Below are 22,268 nucleotides of genomic sequence, written 5' to 3' on the forward strand. Positions count from 1 at the left end.
AGGAGTAGGAGAAGGGGGGGATTGCAGCCACTAATGTAGGTGGTGGCTGAAATCTTGATAGAAGTAGGGCCCGCAATCCTTTGCATCAGTAGCACCTGTGCTATCCCAGGGTACGACTTGATCCTGGCATCGAAAACTTTCACCTAGTGTGCCATCAGGGAAATGTAGAATTCCTAGCTGAAAGCACTTGTCCATGTGTCAGTGGTTAAGTGGACCTTCCCAGTAACTGTGTTGGTCAGGGCACGGCTGATGGTACGGGACACACGCTGGTGTAAGGCAGGCGCAGCACACCATGAAAAAATAGTGGCGGCTGGGGACTGCTTAACAAGGGATGGCCGCCGACATCAGGCTGCGGAAGGCCTCAGTGTCCACAAGCCAGAATGGCAACATTTCCAGGGCCAGTAATTTGTAAAGTTGCGCATTTAGTGCTATGGCCTGTGGATGGATGGCTGGGTATTTGCGCTTGCATTCAAATGCCTGGGGTAAGGACATTTGTACGCTGCACTGGGACTGCGCCTTCGACAGGGGTTTGGCCAGCACGTAACACAGAGGAAGAGGAGGCAGTGGTGTGACCCGCAGACACAGATTGTGGACCGAGGTGTTCAACCTACCTAATACGGTGCTTTGATGCCATGTGGCGGATCATGCTGGTGGTGGTGAGGTTGTTAGTTTTCACGCCGCTGCTCATTTTTGAATGGCACAGGTTGCAAATTACAATTCTTTTGTCGTCCGTACTTTCCTCAAAAAAGCACCAAACTGCGGAACACCTACCCCTTGGTAAGGGAGATTTCCGCAAGTGTGTGCTCCGGGGAACAGTTGCGGGCCTGTTTGGTGTGGCCCGCCTTCTCCCTTTTGCCACCCCACTGCCTCTTCCAGCCTGTTGCGGTGCTGCGGATACTGCCCTTTGTACTGCTGTCCTTGCTCGGCTTGCCACCTTCCCAGGTTGGGTCAGTGACTTCATCGTCCACTGCTTCCTCTTCCACTTCCTTCCTCACTCTGCTCATCCTCCTGACTTGTTAACCTAACAACAACCTCAGTTATTGACAACTATGTCTCATCCTCATCATCAACCTCTTGAGACACTAATTGCCGTTGACTTATTGGCAACTGTGTCTCATCCTCATCATCCATCTTGTGAAACACTAATTGCCGTTCCCCACAGTCATTTTATTGTGACTGTGGATGCTCAAGAGTTTGGGAATCAGGGCACAAGATCTCATGTCCTTCTTCAAGCAGGCTTGTCGAGAGGTCCAAATGAAGGAATGGCGCTGAAAATAGCTCCTCGGAATGTCCGAGTGTGGGATCACTTGTTTGGAAGACTCTCCATGGTGGGAGGAAGGAGGATTGTGTTGACCAGACTCTTGGCTACTTAGACTGGTCTTGGTGGAAGACAGGTTGGTGCTTAACCGACTGGAAGCATTATCTGCTGCAATCCAACCGACCACCTGGTCGCACTGGTCTGACTTTGAGAGCATTGTCCTGCGCCGCCCTGCAAACTGGGACATGAAGCTAGGTATCGTAGATGATTGTTTTTCTTGTGCTCTGGCAGCAGGCACAGTTTCAACGTGCCCAGGGCCACGGCCTCTGCGTGCACCATCAGCATCACGGCCACTCCCTGTCCCTTACTGCTTGCCTCCTTCATATTAAATGTTATATATGCTTGAAAGTCTGTCACACGTACAGTAGCGTAGGATTTGTAAGTGTATGCGCAAAAAAATGAAAAAAGTGGTTTGGGATGTAGAAACGTCACACAGGAGATATACCGCAGAAAATGACGCTGATGTCAGCAGCGGCTAATATAAAATTATAGGGACTGTCACAGGTATTTGGGATGTGGAAATGTTACACAGGAGAAATACTGCAGATAATGACGCTGATGTCAGCAGTGGCTAATAAAAAATTATAGGGACTGTCACAGGTATTTGTGATGTGGAAACGTTACACAGGAGAAATACCGCAGATAATGTGGCTGATGTCAGCAGCGGCTAATATAAAATTACAGGGAATGTCACAGGTATTTGGGATATAGAAACGTTACACAGGATAAATACTGCAGATAATGTCGCTGATGTCACTAGCGGCTAATAAAAAATTACAGGGACTGTCACAGGTATTTGGGATGTGGAAACGTCCCACAGGAGATATACCGCAGATAATGTCAATGCTGTCACCGGCAGCTAATAAAAAATTACAGGGAATGTCACAGGTATTTGGGATGTGGAAATGTTACACAGGAGAAATACCGCAGATAATGTCGCTGATGTCAGCAGCGGCAAATATAAAATTACAGGGAATGTCACAGGTATTTGTGATGTGGAAACGTTACACAGGAGATGTACTTCAGGTAATGTCACTGTCCGCAGCGGACACCATCTATGGAAAAAGTATACTGGATGTCCGATATTTTTGGGATGCTGGTCTATTACATTTTAGCAATTTAGCGCAGGTTGCACTAAAAATATATATTGCTGCTGCTACACACAACAATAGTCCTTAGAAGGGCTTTTGGGTCTCTGACAAGTTTTTCAGCTTAAAAAAAATAAAATATTCACTCCCTACAATATCTTTCCCTTCTTCAGCACAGCTCTCCCTGACTAACACTGAGCCGAACACGTGTCATCGGATGTTATATAGCACCCGATGACGCGTTCCGGCCAGCCAATCACTGTAATTCCAGTAACCAACATGGCTACTAGCATTACAGTAAAGTGCAGTACTTACCTGCACGTTTATTGCCTGCGTAGCAGCCAACAAACGTGCTGCGAGGAGACTCTAGCATTGTGCTCGAGCACATGCGGTATTCGGCCGAATACTGCCATGTGCCAAACATCGAGATGCTCGAGCCGAACTGGTGTTCGGCGAGGCATGCTCGATCAACACTAGTGAACATCTACTATGAAGGTGTGCAAGGGTGACCAACACACTACATTGTAGCACATCACCACCGAAATGACTCAGGCGGCTACCAGATATATGTCTAACACAGCAGTTCAGCAAATCCTACTGTATATGGGGCTCCAAAGCAGACGGATGGTCACTGCATCGCTGATAACCAAGTTGCATCAGCAGAAGAGGAATTTGACCTCCGCTGATTGCCTTCTCTGATGAGTCAGCTTCATGGAACAGATGGATGTTGGTATGATAGGCGAGAAACATTAGAGAACACATACCCAGGAACTATTGCTGGGGAGAACACAAGCTGGTGGGGGCAGCGTTATGATCTGGGGAAGCTTTTTGTGCCATTCTCTAGGCCAGTGTCAAATTGTCCATCCAGTTTGTGATATCCTATTGTGCCAATGTGTCATATGCAGTCACAGCCGTATTTCAGCTGTTTACCCCCAGGTGAAGGAGGCTTTGTGTCCTTATGCAATATCGATCCATTCAAATAATTTCGCTACTCACTGTGTACCCCGATACTTTGCCTTGTTCGGTGTGCGGGAATGTCTGCTGTCACACAGTCTGCTCCTGGGAAGAACCCTGCTGTGAGATATCCTGTGTTGCAAATGTATGTGTGTGACAGCAGACATTCCCGCACACCGAACGAGGCAAAGTATCGGGGTACACAGTGAGTAGCGAAATTATTTGAATAGATCGATATTGCATAAGGACACAAAGCCTCCTTCACCTGGGGGTAAACAGCCGAAATACGGCTGGGACTGCATATGACACATTGACACAATAGGATATCACAAACTGGATGGACAATTTGAATGTTATATTAAGGAAGATCATTTAAAAGAAAAGATGCATACCATCTAATCCATCATTTAATCTACCATCTGTTTGGATCTAACATAAGACGTATAGAAACATCTATAGCAACGGCATGAGAAGTCCACAGTGTGGCCCAATGACATAGCGTTGAGGTAGCAGCAGCATGAGGAGACCACAGAGTGGCCCAGTGACATAGTGGGAGGTGGCAGCAGCATGAGAAGACCACTGAGAGGTCCATTTACATAGTGTTGAGGTGGCAGCAGCATGAGGAGACCACAGGGTAGTGATGTGGCAGCAGCATGAGGAGACCACAGAGTGGCGAGGTGACAAAGTGTGGAGGTGGCAGCAGCAGTAGTATGAAGAGACCACAGAGTGGCCCATTTACATAGTGTTGAGTTGGCAGCAGCATGAGGAGACCACAGAGTAGTGATGTGGCAGCAGAATGAGGAGTCCACAGAGTGGCAAGGTGACATAGTGTGGAGGTGGCTGCAGCAGCAGCATGAGGAGGCCACAGAGTGGCCCATTGACATAGTGTTGAGGTAGCAGTAGCATGAGGAGATCACAGAGTGGCACAATGACATAGTGTGGAGGTGGCAGCAGCAGCATGAGGAGACCTGAGTGGCGAGTTGGCAGCAGCATCAGGAGACCACAGAGTGACCCGTTGACAGAGTGGAGAGGTGGGTGGCAATAACGATTGATGAACTGCTGACGATGGTGGGTGTAAGACGAGTGGCCTTAATGTCCCTCACTGGGACCCACATCCTCTCCTCAGGACCATAACCCTCCCAATGAACGAGGTACTGGAGAGAACCGCGGAAAACACGAGAATCCACAATCCTAGAGACCTGAAATTCAAGATTACCATCAACCACAATCAGAGGAGGAGGCAAAGACGAGGGTTGGACATAAGGTTTTAATAAGGACTTATGAAAAACATTATGGATCTTCCAAGTCTGAGGAAGATCAAGACGGTAGGCAACAGGATTGATGACGGACAAGATTTTGTAAGGCCCAATAAACTTATGACCCAACTTCCAGGAAGGGAACCTTCAATTTGATATTCTTAGTAGACAACCACACCAGATCACCAACATTCAGAGAATGTCCCAAACTGCGGATGAAACCCATATGCACCAAAAAATGGTGACTTATCAGAGGACTCCTGACGACGGTTATTTAAAGCAAACTCAGCAAGGGACATAAAAGAACACCAATCCTCCTGATTCTGCGCCACAAAACAGCGCAGATATGTCTCCAGATTCTGATTGACGCGCTCTGTCTGGCCATTCGACTGCGGGTGGAAAGCAGAAGAGAATGACAACCGAATCCCCAAGCAAGAACAGAAAGCCTTCCAGAATCTGGAAACAAATTGCGTGCCCCTATCAGAGACTATGTCTGAAGGAATACCATGCAATTTGACAGTGTGATCAATAAATGCCTGCGCCAGCGTCTTAGCATTGGGCAAGCTAGGAAAAGGAATGAAATGCACCATTTTGCTAAAACGGTCCACCACCACCAGAATCACAGTCTTCCCCGAGGAACGAGGCAGGTCCGTAATGAAGTCCATGGACAGATGTGTCCAAGGACGGGAAGGAATGGGTAAGGGAAGGAGAGGACCTGATGGCCGTGAATGAGGGACTTTGGCACGAGTGCAGGTCTCGCAGGCTGCCACAAAACCCTCAACCGACTTACGAAGTGCCGGCCACCACAATCTCCGAGCGATGAGATCCACTGTGGCTCTTGCCCCCGGGTGCCCAGCAAGGACAGTATCGTGGTGTTTCTTACTAAATCTTGTGTCTTAAAGCGAGAGGCACAAGCAACCTCCCAGGAGGACAAAGTTCAGGAGCCTCTGACTGGGCTACCTGCACCTCTGCCTCTAATTCAGGATAAAGAGCAGAGACCACCACACCTTCAGCCAAAATGGGACCCGGGTCTTCAAAATTCCCACCTCCCGGAAAACAACGTGACAGGGCATCCGCCTTCACATTCTTAACCCCAGGGCGGAACGTGACAACAAAATTAAACCTGGAAAACAACAAATACCATCAGGCCTGTCTTGGGTTCAGACGCTTGGCTGACTCCAAGTAGGCCAGATTCTTATGGTCAGTAAACACGGTAATAGGGTGTCTGGCTCCCTCTAGCCAATGGCGCCATTCCTCAAAAGCCAACTTGATGGCCAACAACTCCCTATCTCCCACATCGTAATTTCTCTCTGCAGAGGAGAGTTTCTTCGAGAAAAAGGCACACGGTCGCCATTTGGCAGGAGAGGGACCCTGAGACAAGACCGCACCCACACCCACCTCAGAAGCATCAACCTCAACTATGAAGGGTATAGAAATATCAGGTTGTACCAAGATAGGAGCGGAAGCAAAACTCTCCTTGATATTAGAAAAGGCCTTACGCGCCTCTACTGACCAGGAGGAAAAATCTACCCCCTTTCTAGTCATATCAGTGAGTGGTTTAACAACAGAGGAATAATTCAAAATAAACTTCCTGTAATAATTGGCAAAGCCCAAAAAACGCATCAGCGCCTTCTGATTCTCAGGAAGCTCCCACTCAAGCACAGCGCGGACCTTCTCGGGGTCCATGCAAAAACCAGAAGCGGAGAGAAGAAACCCCAGAAATTGAATTTCTAGAACCGCAAACACACATTTTTCCAGTTTAGCGTACAATTTATTCTCCCGCAGGATGAGTAAGACCTGACGTAAGTGTTCCTTATGAGTTTTGAAATCAGGAGAAAAAATCAAAATGTCATCTAGATACACTAATACACTAATACAAATTTCCGCATTAAATGATAAAAAATGCTGTTCACAAAATGCTGAAAGACGGCTGGAGCATTCATCAAACCAAAAGGCATAACCAAATTCTCAAAATGGCCCTCAGGGGTATTGAAGGCCGTCTTCCATTCGTCTCCTTCTCTGACCCTGACCAGGTTGTATGCCCCTCTTAGATCCAACTTGGAAAAAACTTTAGCCCCAACAATCTGGTTAAACAGGTCCAGGATCAGAGGAAGCGGATATGGGTCACGAATTGTGATACTGTTCAGCTCCCTGAAATCCAGACATGGTCTTAAAGAACCATCTTTTTTCTTAACAAAGAAAAAAACAGCGGCAACAGGTGACTTAGAGGGTCGTATGTGTCCTTTTCTCAGACTCTCAGAGATATAAGCACGCATAGCGACCCTTTCAGGTTGGGAGAGATTGTATAAACGAGATTTAGGCAGCTTGGCGCCTGGGGTGAGATTAATAGGGCAACAGTACTCCCTGTGCGGGGGCAAGTCCTGAACACCACTCTCAGAGAAGACATTCGAAAATTCAGAGAGAAAAGATGGTACAGTCTTAGTAGAAACCTCAGAAACAGATGTCGTGAGGCAATTCTCTCTGCAAAAGTTACTCCAACCATTTATTTGCCTCGCTTGCCAATCAATGGTGGGGTTATGTTTGGTGAGCCAGGGTAACCCCAACACTAGAGGAGTAGGCAACCCGCTAAGGATGAAACATGACACATCCTCAACATGAGCATCACTCACAATCAAACGGATATTGTGAACTATGCCCTTTAACGATTTCTGAGAAAGTGGAACGGAATCAATAGCAAAAACAGGTATAACCTTTCCCAAAGTGCATACCTGGAAACCATGAGTTATAGCAAATTGACTATCAATGAGATTGACAGCTGCTCCACTATCTACAAAAATCTCACAAAAATTGTTCTTGCTCTCTAGCGCCACCCTGGCAGGTAGGACAAAACGGGAACGACAAGCAAACGGAAAACCTTCAATTTCCGCATCAACCTTGCCAATAGTAACAGATGGAACGTTTTTAGAGGATTTTTTCCTTTTTGTTACTTTATTACTCTCAAAAAACTGCCTGAATCTCCTAGAGGGACAAACATTTGCCAAATGATTTATACTCCCACAACAGAAACAAACCTTCCCATGAGGGCTGAATCTTCTATTGTCAGAGGTAGTCAAACCCAGCTGCATGGGCTCTTGCTCAGAAGGGATTGAGAGCGACTGAGACCCCTGTGCACTGAATGAGACCGCCGCACTGTCCTGGGGCTGAGTATGACAGGGAGGAGTGATCTCTCCTCTCTCTCTAAGACGCCTGTCAATACAAACGGCCCGAGACATGGCAGAGTCCAAGGAGGTAGGTCTCTCATGAAAGGCAAATGCATCTTTCAATCCCTCTGAAAGACCATGGCAAAATTGACTTCGGAGTGCAGCATCATTCCAACCAGTATCAGCTGCCCATCTCCGAAATTCTGAGCAGTATATCTCTGCGTATTGTTTACCCTGGCATAACAGACGTAGTCTAGACTCAGCCAAAGCAATACGATCCGGATCATCATATATCTGACCCAGGGCTAAAAAGAATTCATCCACTGAACGGAGGGGCCGTGCCCCCACCGGCAGCGAAAAGGCCCAGGACTGAGCGTTATTCCTGAGCAGCGATATGATGATCCCCACCCTCCGCTCCTCATCACCAGAGGAATGGGGAAGTAGACGAAAATGGAGTTTGCAAGCCTCTCTAAAACGCACAAAATTCTCACTACCCCCGGAGAACGTATCCGGGAGCGAGATCTTAGGCTCAGAACAAACTCCATGAACGTACGCAGAAACGGTCACCTCAAACTGAGAGACAGTTTTCTGGAGATCTTCTACCTCCAGTGAAAGACCCTGCATGCGGTCAATCAAGGTTGAAACCGGATTCATGCTTAAGACGGTTTTGGCGGTTTATAATGTCACGGAAGGTGTACAGGAAACTAGAAGACACAAAATGAATATCCGACTGACTGGATCCAAAACGAAGTAACAAAAGGGAGAGCCCTGCATCAGACCTGGCACTCACCCTGACTGCTCAGCCTATGCGAAAATCCCAATGGTAGATGATCGCATATCCTCGTACCTCGACTGTATAACACCTGAACACCCTATAATAGTGAGGGGACACAACCACCGGCTCCCTACACTTGATACGGAGGGAGTCAGGGTCACCTGGGATCCAGCAAACAGAAAAACACAAATGAATGAACAAAACTTATCTGTAGAAGACTCAGAAGAAGGATCAGCATGCACACACTCCAGGAAGGAATATAAACCGCAAAGTGAAGCAGTCTGGGAAGGGATTTAAAGGGATGCAATCAGCGCAACTACATGACAGCTGAGAGAGGCTAACGAGATGAGAAAATAAAAGCAAAACACAAGGAAGCTCAAGGAGGAGGTTCTGAAAGGCACCTGTCAGAGCTTCTCAGATGTCTGGTGGTGACACTTACAGGACGTCCTCAAGCAGGCTAGGAAGGTGTGTGCCCATTTCAGGCGTTCCTACATGGCCATGGCGCACTTTTCAGACATTCAGCACCGAAACAACATGCCAGTGAGGCGCTTGATTAGCGACAGCCCGACACGTTGGAATTCAACACTCCTAATGTTCGACCGCCTGCTCCAACAAGAAAAAGCCGTCAACGAGTATTTGTATGACCGGGGTGCTAGGACACCCTCTGCGGAGCTGGGAATTTTTTTGCCACGTTACTGGACGCTCATGCGCAATGCCTGTAGGCTCATGCGTCCTTTTGAGGAGGTGACAAACCTAGTCAGTTGCACCGAAGGCACCATCAGCGACCTCATCCCATTTGTTTTCTTCCTGGAGCGTGCCCTGCGAAGAGTGCTGGATCAGGCTGTAGATGAGCGTGAAGAGGAAGAGGAAGAGTTGTGATCACCATCACCACCAGAAACAGCCTTGTCATCATCGCTTGCCGGACCTGCGGCAACGCTGCAAGAGGAGTATGAGGAAGAGGAGTCAGAGGAGGAATGTGGCTTTGAGGAGGAGGAAGACCAACCACAGCAGGCATCCCAGGGGGCTCGTTGTTGTCACCTGTCTGGGACCCGTGGTGTTGTACGTGGCTGGGGGGAAGAACAGACCGTCAATGACATCAGTGAGGAGGAGGAACGGGAAATGAGTAGCTCGGCATCCAACCTTGTGCAAATGGGGTCTTTCATGCTGTCATGTCTGTTGAGGGACCCTCGTATAAAAAGGATGAAGGAGAACGACCTGTACTGGGTGGCCACACTACTAGACCCCCGGTATAAGCAGAAAGTACCGGAAGTCAGAAAGGATGCAGCAGTTCAAAACCAAACTAAAAAATATGCTTTACACAGCTCATAAGGGGGATGTCACAGCACAACGGGAATCTAACAGGGGAAGAGGTGAAAGTAATCCTCCTCCTACCATGACCACGGTGGCAAGGACAGGACGCTGATGGAGGACATGGGGAGCTTTTTCAGTCCTACACATCGCCACAGCCCTTCAGGATCCAGCCTTAGAGAACGATTTGACCGACAGGTAGCAGACTACCTCGCCTTAACTGCACATATCGATTCTCTGAGGAGCAATGAACCCCTTTACTACTGGGTGTGCAGGCTTGACCTGTGGCCTGAACTATCCCAGTTTGCGATAGAACTTCTGGCCTGCCCCGCTTCAAGTGTCCTGTCAGAAAGGACCTTCAGTGCAGCAGGAGGCATTGTCACTGACAAAAGAAGTCGCCTCGGTCAAAAAAGTGTTGATTACTTCACCTTCATTAAGATGAATGAGGCATGGATCCCGAAGGGACTGACAGTGGGGGTAACGTTTGACTAAGAAAAGGCCTGATGACATACCTTGGCCTCAAAATGGTCCCCACGCTGCTGTATTTAATGTCTGCATACCGGATGACTTTCGTGAATTCTCCGCCACCAACTAGGGTTCAAGCCGCAATGTTTTAGTCACCTTTCTGCCTGGAAAACATCAATTTTTCTGGCCGCTGCTACAGCAGTGGCTGCAACAATACCTAATTTTTCAGGCATGTGTACATGCCTAATTTTTCTGGCCTCTAGTGCTGCACTGTGGCTGCAAAAACAAAACCAAAAAAAGGCACATACATGTGTCGATTCCCCTTCGTGATCGTTACCTTGTTGTGGTGAAGGGGCTTGCGTATCACAATGAAGCGATCATCACCTCTATGAGTGTGTTGGCAATGTTGCCACACCCCAGCTAAGGCTGTTGCTTCATTATGATCAGACTAAAAGCGATCGGCTGGATAATTTTTCATATAAAAAAATAATATATATATTTTTTTAAGATGTATGGATTTTTAATACATAAAATAAAAAAATCATGATAAAGTCTCTTAATAGTTTATTAGAAATAATGCAGACAATTAAAAAAATCCCCATCAATTCCAATACAAAGCAAGTACAGAGCTCAGAACAAAATTATTTCAGGGTGTCGTTAATTCGACAATGATTAATCAATTCGACACACGTCCCCGGATAGGGGACGTAACAGGGATTAAACTGATGAGAATAGTACTACAGAAAATAGCACTCATATCGGGTGTGACAGTAAATTGCACGGCCCAGACGCAGTGACTGTGGATTCAAACAAAGGGGAGGGAGCCAGCGTTTTTTTAACCATCTCCCCATTCGAAAAATCAATTCAATTCACCTTTCGGGGACCCTTGGTGTTGTACGTGGCTGGATGGAGGAAGAAACCTTCAATGACATCAACGTGACATGGCTAGCTTGGTATCCAACCTTGTGCAAATGGGAAGTTTGCTGTTGGGCAAATGGACTGTTTGCGGTTGTTTGCGGTGCGTTAAAAGGGGAGTTTGGTCTGTCAATGTCTGTGAAGCGGGCGTAACCCTTACACTACCTGATCGATACAACATCATACCTGATCGTATACACACACTGGATGTTTTAAACCACGTTGTTCCAAAAAATGTTGGATTGTTAGGTGATTTATGCCCTTTATGGATTAAAATCCAACTCTGCGTCAACTATGTCATTTTCCATGGGAGTTTTGCCATGGATCCCCATCCGGCATGCCACAGTCCAGGTGTTAGTCCCCTTGAAACAACTTTTCCATCACTACTGTGGCTAGAAAGAGTCCTTGTGGGTTTTAAAATTCGCCTGCCTATTGAAGTCAATGGCGGTTCGCCTGGTTCGCACGTTCGCGAACATTTGCAGAAATTTGCGTTCTCCGTTCGCTAACGGAAAATTTTATGTTCGCGACATCTCTACTTCTAAATATAATATTAAAATGTAAAAAATAAATTGAAAAATAAAAATGACTTGCCAAATAAGGACAAAGATACCATAGAAGAAGACCAAGCTCTTTTATGGAGCACATATAGAGAGGGCCACCTGGTACAGATGTGTCCTTCCTTACATTTCTTTTGGGTAGACATGTCTTGAAATCTTGTCACAAGATTTTAAAAACATGATTTTGCAATACTCCATCACAAGATATCTATCCTATATATATGTCTATGTTGGGCCTCAAAGTAGATGCGTTGTGAATTGCAGCTTGTGTTGTGTTGAATTGGTTTCATGACAAACTGGATGTCACGGATGGTGTTGCAGAAAACTAGAAGACACAAATGAAGATCCGACTGACTTGATCCAAAACTAAGGAACAAGAGGGTAAGCCTTGTAACAGCCCTAGCACTCTCCCTTACTGCTCAGCCTATGCAAGAATCTCTATGATAGATAATTGCATACCCTCGTTCCTCGACTGTATGACACCTGAACACACCATAATAGTGAGGGGACATGACCACCGGCTCCCTACACTAAATACGGAGGGAGTCAGGGTCACCTAGGATCAAGACCACAGGAAAACAGAAATAAAGGAACAGACTTAGGCTCCATTCACACGTCCGCATTTTGTTTCCGCATCCTTTCCGCAAAATTGCGGAACAGATGCGGAATATATGCGGACCCATTCATTTCAATGGGGCCGCAAAAGATACGGACAGCATTCAGTATGCTGTCCGCATCCGCAATTCCGTTCCGTTCCGTTATGCGGATCCAGGAAAAAAGTAGAGCATGTCCTACTTTTGGCCGCAAATTGCGGTCCGTTGCCCTATTGAATTCAATGGGTCCGCAAAAAAACGGATGACATGCGGAAAGGTACCAAATGTATCCGTATGTCATCCGCATGTCATCCGTAATTTCGGATCCGCAATTGCAGATCCACAGGAAGTAAACAAAAAAAATTGCCCCATGTGACTTTCAGCACCAGGGAGAGCTGAAGAGAAGGAAGTGTTGTGAAGTCACAGATAGTGAAACTTCTGCAATATGACGTCGTTTGAGGTAGAAAAAATGATAATTTTGATACAGGAGAGGCCTGCCTTGTGGGACACAAGGGCTGAAGTCTACCATGACAGGATCATGAAGGACCAAGCATGGGAAGAAATTGGTAAAGAGCTGATAGGAACAGCATGGGACTCTGCCTCAGTGTCCAAGAAAGAAACAATTAGTGAGTAAATAATATTTTAAAATCAGTGTAATTTTTAAAGGTTCACACACATATCCATGGAGCACGGTCTATGAAAACCAATCCTGCCGTGCTCTAGAATGCAGAAGTGCACGGCGTCATTGGTTGCAATGACGCCGTGCACTCCTGCACTCAGCAGCATAGCAAGCTGGGTTTTCATAGATTGTGACCGTGACATGGTGCAGCAGGTGCCTAGGCGACATTATACTGCATGGGCCAGCAGGAGCACTCGGTGTCATTGGTTGCAATGACGCCGTGCACTCCTGCACTCAGCAGCATAGCAAGCTGGGTTTTCATAGATTGTGACCGTGACATGGTGCAGCAGGTGCCTAGGCGACATTATACTGCATGGGCCAGCAGGAGCACTCGGTGTCATTGGTTGCAATGACGCCATGCACTCCTGCACTCAGCAGCATGGCAGGCGTGATGTAAAATTTTTAATCCTAATATATTTTTTGTATTTTTATTTCAGTCCAGCAAATCAAGAAGAGATGGAATACCTGTCGGGACCAATTTCGGAGAGAATTGAATACTAAAAGCAGGAGTGGTGATGGAAGCATGAAAAAAAAACCCTATTTGTATACCCGACACCTTCAATTTCTTCTTCCAATAATGGATTTAAGAAGGTAAGTCATTTTTATATTTTTGTAGGACAGTGGAGCTTTTAGCAGTTACTAATTATAGTTGTTGTGCAGTTTGTTTGCTATGCTTAGGAGAGATCATCAGCATCTGATCAGAAGTTTGAGAGTGGCAAAAGCAACGCAGGCTTCTGTGTTTACCGCTGGCCCAGTGACGTCACGACTAGTATCATTGGCCTGGGCACGGCTAAGCTCTCTTCAAGTGAACACAGATTAGCCGTGCCCAGGCCATTGATAATAGTCGTGACGTTATTGGGCCGGCGGTAAATAGTGTTAAGGCCGCGGCGCTACTACCAGCAACGCTGCTTTCTCAAACAGCTGATCAGATGTTAATGATCTTTCCTGATGATATAAAACAAACTGCAGAACACCTTTAATAAAATCAGTGCCTCAGACTGTAGCCCACGTCACGTAGATGTAATATTTTTTAGGGGTTTTAAATTATCCTTTGTTGCGCCGCTGTGCCCCTCAATATGTTTATGCGCCCTGTATGTAATAACAGCTGAGCGCCTCAGACCTTGAGAAAAACAGCTCACCTTCTACCTGTCTGTGTCACCCTCCGCTGTGATTGGACAGCACCACAGCCAGATCCAAGAAACGGCCACGTAGAAAAGCTGGTGTCGCCTCCCCGTTGTTCCCCTGATATTAATTTGAATACAGGGCGCATAAACATAATGAGAGGCACAGTGGCGCAACAGAGGAACAGAGGAGCAACAGAGGAGCATTAAACTAATTCTACCAATATGACATCTAGTTGACATGGACTATAGCAGGCATGCTCAACCTGCGGCCCTCCAGCTGTTGTAAAACTACAACTCCCATAATGCCCTGCTGTGGGCTGTTCGGGCATGCTGGGAGTTGTAGTTTTGCCACAGCTGGAGGGCCGCAGGTTGAGCATGCCTGGACTATAGTGTTAGGTACGGCATTATTGAGTACAAACTGATGGAAGGTGCTCTTTTAATAAATCAAATAATTTTAATATTAAATTTATTTTACAGAACTGTGGACAATCTCTCGGACACTTCCAATCCACAAGCATTGTCCGGCAATTTGGCTGACAGACCAGGAATGTCCACAGATGATATCCAAGCGGAAAGTGAACATCCTGAGGCCATGGGGGAATCTTCCGTGGCTTCATTATCTCTCCTTCACCAGCCTCTGCTGGAAAGATCGCAAAATCCAGAAGAGGTCACAGAAGTGGTAGATGCTATTCAAGAACCAGTCCAGGCCAATCCAGAACCCAGCCAGCAACAAAGAGCAGCACCTGCTAGCCGTTCATCTGGCAGACGAGGCCAAAGGGTCATAACCGATTCCGGTTTAGATCTCCGTAGTCAGGTCGACATGATGGTTATGGAGTATTTAAACCGGAATCGGTCTGACGGCAAGGAAGAAGTAGCTTTAAAAGGGCTCGCTCCTTCCTTGCGCCGTGTGCCAGATGAACGGCAAACACGGTGCCTTTCTGCTCTGGTCATGGTACTAGATGAATTTACGGACCCTGAAGAGCCACATGATGTTCTGCACTTTTTAGAAAAGAGAAGAGACCAAAGATTAAAGGTCATAACTCCTCATTCCCGTCTTAACAGACTGGACACCCCAATTGTGCACACCCCTGGCCCATATACTAGGGAATTATTTGACTTATAATTTTTTTTTGCTTGAAATAAATCTTTGTTATCTTGTTTAAATTGTGTATGTGTGTTTTCTCTTCAAACATGTCATAATTTAATATTTTAATAATGATGACCTATTATCTATTTAGGTCATTATTTATAAAATATTATAAGTTATCATGTACCCTCTCATTTTTTTTTTTGGATCATAGCTGAACCCCACAGTCCCCCCCATTTTATCACCATGGCAGCTTCATTGTGCACATAAAGGGCAACACACTGCCGGGCAGATGCTTCTGGCAAGAAGTGTGTTTGGTGACGTTACCAGCAGTAATGTGCGTGCTTTTGCGCAGACCTAACAAAAAAGGCTAGGGCAGTGCTGAAGCCAGCCCATCAGAGCCGCTGATGTCATCAAACACACTGCTTGCCAGAAGCATCTGCCCGGCATTGTGATTTTTTTTTATAAAATATCATTTTCAATGTGTGATCAAGCACATGTCAAAGCAGAGCATCAAGGGGCAGTGATGGTCAGTTTGCAGTGTTTGCCAATGAACACATGCGGCCTGCCATCTTGACTCACCCGTCCAGCGATGCACAGGTAAGCCCTTACCTGTGCCAGGAGCCGGTCTGAAATCAAATGCGGTCACCGGGAACAGGCAGTTCTGATAACAGCCCAATGATGGCCCCCGGCGGCTGTTCTCAGAACTGCCTGCTCCCGAAGACTGCATTTGATTTCAGACCGGCTCCTGGCACAGGTAAGGGCTTACCTGTGTATCGCTGGACGGGTGAGTCAAGATGGTAACCCGCATGTGTTCATTGGCAAACACTGCGAAATGGCCATCACAGTCAAGGGGACCTGTCCGCCAAATACACACGTCCATGTAACACGGTCCGTGAGATACCGGACGCGATTCTTGCTGAGTGAAGGAGCGCACAGCCTCATTGGTTGCACTGATCTATACGAGTGTAGGCCTCATGCACAGGAATGTGTGAGCTCCTGCACTCACCAAGAATTCAGGCTGGTATCTCATGGTCCGTGTCTGTCATGTGCATTTTGATGAAAAGTGATGATCTCATATACTTACCTTTTCTGCGTAGAAGTGGAATCTTGATGGATTGCGTGCCTGATTACGTCTGGTGTAGTCCTTGTTCAACGCTGAAGGCAGACATATCCGATTTTTAGTAATAAAAATTGGACATGTTCGTGTTTAGCTGTGAGTACATACACATTTAAATAGTAACAAATTTTAAATTACATTATAATAGACGTAAGTCAAAATGAGGTATTAGAAGGTATTTACACCAAATTGTTTAAAAATTTGGATTTTACTAAATACCTCAGCCCGCAAGCCCACGTCAAGGGTCCTCATTCTCTTGCGAGTCCCTAATCTAAACTAACAACAGGGGATCTAACTAAACTAAGAAATTTCAATTTTTTTTAAAATTTAAACCAGATTCCAGCTGAAATCAGCGTCTTCCACGGATGGCATCCAACTGCCACGACAATGCCCCCTCAGGACTGCAGAAGTAGTCGGCATAGAGTTCCCGAACAGCTAGTCCAGCTGTACCAGGGCGTCCAGGCCGGCTCAGGTCTAAACTGACTGAAGATGTCATATTTAGGCCCAAATCTGCATCTGTGGAGGCATCGTGGATCCTGGTGAAGTTGTGTAGCAGTACACAAGCCTGTATCACCAGGGTGGCATTGTCCGGATTCATCTGTATGGATGACATGAATACTCTCCACTTAGTGGACAGTATTCCGAAAGCGCACTCCACATACCGACGGGCGCGAGTCAATCGATAGTTGAAGATGCGCTTCCGGTCATCCAGATTGCGTCTAGGGAAGGGCCGCATCAGGTGTGGTGCCAATGCAAATCCTTCATCTGCCACGATCACAAATGGAGCCGGCGGACCTGCAGATCCGGGAAGTCTACTGGGCTCTGGCAGGGCAAGCTGGTTTGTCTGAAGCCGTTCACCCATTCTGGAAGCACTAAAGATGCGGCTGTCTGAAGTGCTCCCGTAGGCCCCGATATCAACAATTACAAACTTGTAGTTACTGTCAACCAAGGCCATCAGCACCACAGAAAAATACTGCTTGTAATTGAAGTACCGGGACCCTGAGTGAGGCGGCTTCTTCACACGGATATGCTTACCGTCCAGTGCCCCAATGCAGTTAGGAAACTGCGCAGATTGGTGAAATCCCTCGGCGATACGTAGCCAATCTTCCGCCTTGGGGGTGGGCATCACCGCTTCTCTGAGACGCTGCCATATAACTTTGCAGGTATGGCAGACAATCCCAGAGATTGTGGAGATTCCAAGCAGAAACTCAAAATGTAAAGAAGCGAATGAGTTCCCGGTAGCAAGGAATCTAAAATAAAACAAAAAAAATAAAATTAGTTCTAACTTTCATTTTCATATAATAATATTTAATACACAGTATATAAAAATGGCACATTCACTTACCTCAGGGTGACAAGCAACCGTTGTTCAGCAGATATGCAGCGCCTCATGCTGGTGTCCAGGAAATTAAGGTCAGGATGTAGAGAGACCAGCAGATGATCGAATGCTTCCATGGACATCCGGCAATAGCTTTTGAACTTTAAAGGGTCACGTCGCAGATCGTTGTATAACTTGTGAAATTGTCCTTTTTGAAGGCGCTGAGCAACAATGGGATGGACCCACTGCCGTCTCCTCTTCCTCCCCGGTTCTTCATCCAGCATAGATGACGGCCGTCTGAATCGCCGAGAGAGAATCCAGTGAAATAGTACGTTATCCATGTCTTCTGCCATGATGATCGCTGAGAAATCGGTAAAAAAACTATGCCAGCCAAGCAGAGGTTTCTTACACAGCTCTGAACGACACCAAAAGCACAATAAAATGGCGCCTGTACAAGCACATGTCCTCTGTTTTATACCCCTTTTTTTTTTCTTCTTTTGCTACAACATCTATTCCTCCTCCTTTTTTTTTTTTGCGGAAAAACGGAAACACGGAACGGATGCACTTTTTTTACGGAAAAACTGAAGGTTTTTGCGGAATCACGGAACCGCAAAAAAACGGACCGCAAATCTGGAAAGAAAAAAGACGGACGTGTGAATGTAGCCTTATCTTGTGGATGCAGCAGTAGCAGCTTCTAGCATCAGCACAGTCCAGGAAGTTGTATAAACCGCAAGGTGAGGCAGTATGGGGAGGAGATATATAGGGAGGCAATCACTGCTAATAGATGACAGCTGGGAGAGGGAGGAGAGATGTCAAAATGAAAGCAAAACAAAAGAAGATCATGCAGGAAGCACTGAAGAACGTCTATCAGAACTTCTCAAAGATCTGGTGGTGACAGTACCCCTCCCTCTACGAGTGGACTCCGGACACTTAGAGCCCACCTTCTCAGGATGGGACCTATGGAATGCCCTGAGAAGCCGAGTGGCCTTAATGTCCGCCACTGGAACCCACATCCTCTCCTCAGGACCATAACCCTCCCAATGAACGAGGTACTGAAGAGAACAGCGGACAATACGAGAGTCCACAATCCTAGAGACCTGAAATTCAAGATTACCATCAACCACAATCGGAGGAGGAGGCGAAGAGGAGGGTACAGTGCGTTGGACATAAGGTTTTAATAGGGACTTGTGAAAAACATTATGGATCTTCCAAGTCTGAGGAAGATCAAGACGGTAGGCAACGGGATTGATGACGGACAAGATTTTGTAAGGCCCAATAAACTTAGGACCCAACTTCCAGGAGGGAACCTTCAATTTGATACTCTTAGTAGACAACCATACCAGATCACCAAAATTTAGGTCCGGACAAGGCACACGTCTCTTATCCGCCACACGCTTATACCTCTCACTCATGCTCTTTAGATTATCCTGAATCTTTTGCCAAATAGATGACAAAGACGAGGAGAATCTCTCCTCATCAGGTAAACTAGAAGCCCCCTCTCCAGAGAATGTCCCAAACTGCGGATGAAACCCATATGCACCAAAAAATGGTGACTTATCAAAGGACTCCTGACGACGGTTATTTAAAGCAAACTCAGCAAGGGAGAGAAAAGAACACCAATCCTCCTGATTCTCCGCCACAAAACAACGCAGATATGTCTCCAGATTCTGATTGACGCGCTCTGTCTTGCCATTCGACTGCGGGTGGAAAGCAGAAGAGAATGACAACCGAACCCCAAGCGAGAACAGAAGGCCTTCCAGAATCTGGAAACAAACTGCGTGCCCCTATCAGAGACTATGTCTGAAGGGATACCATGCAGTTTGACAATGTGATCAATGAATGCCTGCGCCAGCGTTTTAGCATTGGGCAAGCCAGAAAAAGGAACAAAATGTGCCATTTTGCTAAAACGGTCCACCACCACCAGAATCACAGTCTTCCCCGAGGAACGAGGCAGGTCCGTGATGAAATCCATGGACAGATGTGTCCAAGGACGGGAAGGAATGGGTAACGGAAGGAGAGGACCCGATGGCCGTGAATGAGGGACTTTGGCACGAGCGCAGGTCTCGCAGGCTGCCACAAAACCCTCAACCGACTTACGAAGAGCCGGCAACCAGAATCTCTGATCGATGAGATTCACTGTGGCTCAACCCCCCTGGTGCCCAGCAAGGACAGTATCGTGGTGCTCCTTAAAAACTTTGTGTCGCAAAGCGAGAGGCACAAACAACCTCCCAGGAGGACAAAGATCAGGAGCCTCTGCCTAAAGAGCAGACACAACCACCCCTTCAGCCAAAATGGGACCTGGGTCTTCAAAGTTCCCCCCTCCCGGAAAACAACGTGACAAGGCATCCGCCTTCACATTCTTAACCCCAGGGCGGAACGTGACAACAAAATTAAACCTTGAAAAGAACAAAGACCATCTGGCCTGTCTCGGATAGTGTTGAAGAAAACTAGAAGACACAAATGAAGATCCGACTGATTTGATCTAAAACTAAGGAAGAAGAGGGTAAGTCCTGTAATAGCCCTAGCACTCTCCCTTACTGCTCAGCCTATGCTAAAATCTCTATGGTAGATAATTGCATACCCTCGTTCCTCGACTGTATGACACCTGAACACCCTATAATAGTGAGGGGACACGACCACCGGCTCCCTACACTAAATACGGAGGGAGTCAGGGTCACCTAGGATCAAGACCACAGGAAAACAGAAATAAAGGAACAGACTTATCTTGTGGATGCAGCAGTATCAGCTTCTAGCATCAGCACAGTCCAGAAAGTTGTATAAACCGCAAGGTGAGGCAGTATGGGGAGGAGATATATAGGGAGGCAATCACTGCTAATAGATGACAGCTGGGAGAGGGAGGAGAGATGTCAAAACGAAAGCAAAACATAAGAAGATCATGCAGGAAGCACTGAAGAATGTCTATCAGAACTTCTCAAAGATCTGGTGGTGACACTGGAGTCCTTAAAGGGTTGGTCCACCTTTTGGCAGACTCCCTGTGCTGGTCAGACCTCCAAAACTCTCTCCCCAGCACTGGTTTGCAGCTCCTTTGCTCTTTCGTCTCAGCTGCCTTACTCGGTTCCCTCGCTGTCAGTATTGGTTTGACACCACTGCAGCCATTGACCAGCCACAACCATGACCTGCCCCACATGTGACGCTTGGTCATATGATGCAAGAGGTGGTGGGTCTCTGCAGTGGCCAGTCATTAGCTCCAGCAGCTTCAAAGAGGATGTTGACAGCGGGGGCCTTGAGGAATGCAGCTGGCGCTGAGATGGAGGTAATGAAGCTTCTCCTTGAGATCTACCCAGGATAGGATGACCTGCCAGACAAGGCTTCCCTCACAAAAATCCTCTACTGTAGGCATGTTCATTCGTGGTGAATTCACAAAATGATGACCCAGAACTTCATGCAATATCTTAAGTGCAGATTCTCCATGCCAATACTGTGCATATATTATCAACATGCTCATCAAAATTCCCCACAAAATCAGCTGTTTGCTGCTAGGGCTAGAGATTAGCGAATCGAATCCCATGAAGTTGAATTCGATTCGAGTTTCAGGATACATTTGGTTTGCCTCCAAGCCGAATTTCCTCGTACTTCGTGTTAGCGAATCGATTTAACCTGAAATAGTGTAAAAAACTAAAAAAATATTCATATTTACCTCCTCCATTTGCTCGCGACAAAGATCTTGGCCATAATCCCGTGCGCAGTGAGGTATGACGTCACCACGCTGGCCGGTGTGATGACGTAATGTCGCTCCGCGCGAGATTTCACGCCAGATCTTCAAGCAAGATGGCGGCGGCCAGCCTTTCGCTAGCAAATTGAGGCGGTAAGTTTGATTTAACTTTACTTTTAATGTTAATTTTGCACAGTTTTTACACTCATGTATAAGCGCGGCATCTGAGGGGTACAATGTAGGTGGGGGGGCGGCGCTATCGCAGCTCCCTGTCATTGCACCCGCTACTTACAAAAAAATGCGTTTGTGACAAATCGAACCTTTCAGAAATTCGTTCTTCTCTAGCTAGTGCCACAAGCCGAACCTGTGGAGATCGACTGATGTGGTGGCTGCATTTTAAAAAAAAGACAAGCATGGATGGACACCCTCAAAAATTGTACCTCAAAGGAATTTTATGAGCAAAATCAAACTTTACATTATATTTGCTAATTTATTGTGGTTAAAATAGATTTTATCATGAACTAAAGCTGCATTTAATATTTCCGCATGTTGCACAACCAAATGTAGCATTTATTCGCTGTTTTTGGTCTTTTGAGGGAGATTTTAAAGCATTTATAGCAACAAAATCTAAACAAGTCGAGGTTACAGAAGAATTATCTGCTCCCTGGAGCCGTTTCTCGTAGGCAGAATAGCTTAGCCTGTAATTCCGTTTAGCATTAAAATAAAATCCACAAAAGTCACTTGTAAAACACTGGATACAAAGTAGAACTTTGCTTAAAGCCATTTGGATAAAGATTTCTATATTCAAATGTAAGCACCATCTGTTCTTGAATTTTCCCAACACAAGCTGCAATCTTAAATCCTGAGAGACCGAGTT

At 46.5% G+C, this 22,268-nt stretch overlaps 1 protein-coding gene across 1 annotated transcript; it reads left to right on the top strand.

Moving 5' to 3' along the window:
- Positions 1–12,664: 12,664 nt before the first annotated feature.
- LOC122923950 lies at positions 12,665–15,357 on the top strand. The gene is made up of 3 exons (XM_044274837.1): positions 12,665–13,016; positions 13,507–13,660; positions 14,671–15,357. The coding sequence occupies exons 1-3, from the start codon at positions 12,836–12,838 to the stop codon at positions 15,314–15,316; spliced, it is 981 nt and encodes a 326-aa protein (XP_044130772.1). The 5' UTR covers positions 12,665–12,835; the 3' UTR covers positions 15,317–15,357.
- Positions 15,358–22,268: the final 6,911 nt, after the last annotated feature.

Source organism: Bufo gargarizans, unplaced genomic scaffold (assembly GCF_014858855.1).
Source record: "Bufo gargarizans isolate SCDJY-AF-19 unplaced genomic scaffold, ASM1485885v1 original_scaffold_2090_pilon, whole genome shotgun sequence".
Taxonomy (NCBI): domain Eukaryota; kingdom Metazoa; phylum Chordata; class Amphibia; order Anura; family Bufonidae; genus Bufo; species Bufo gargarizans.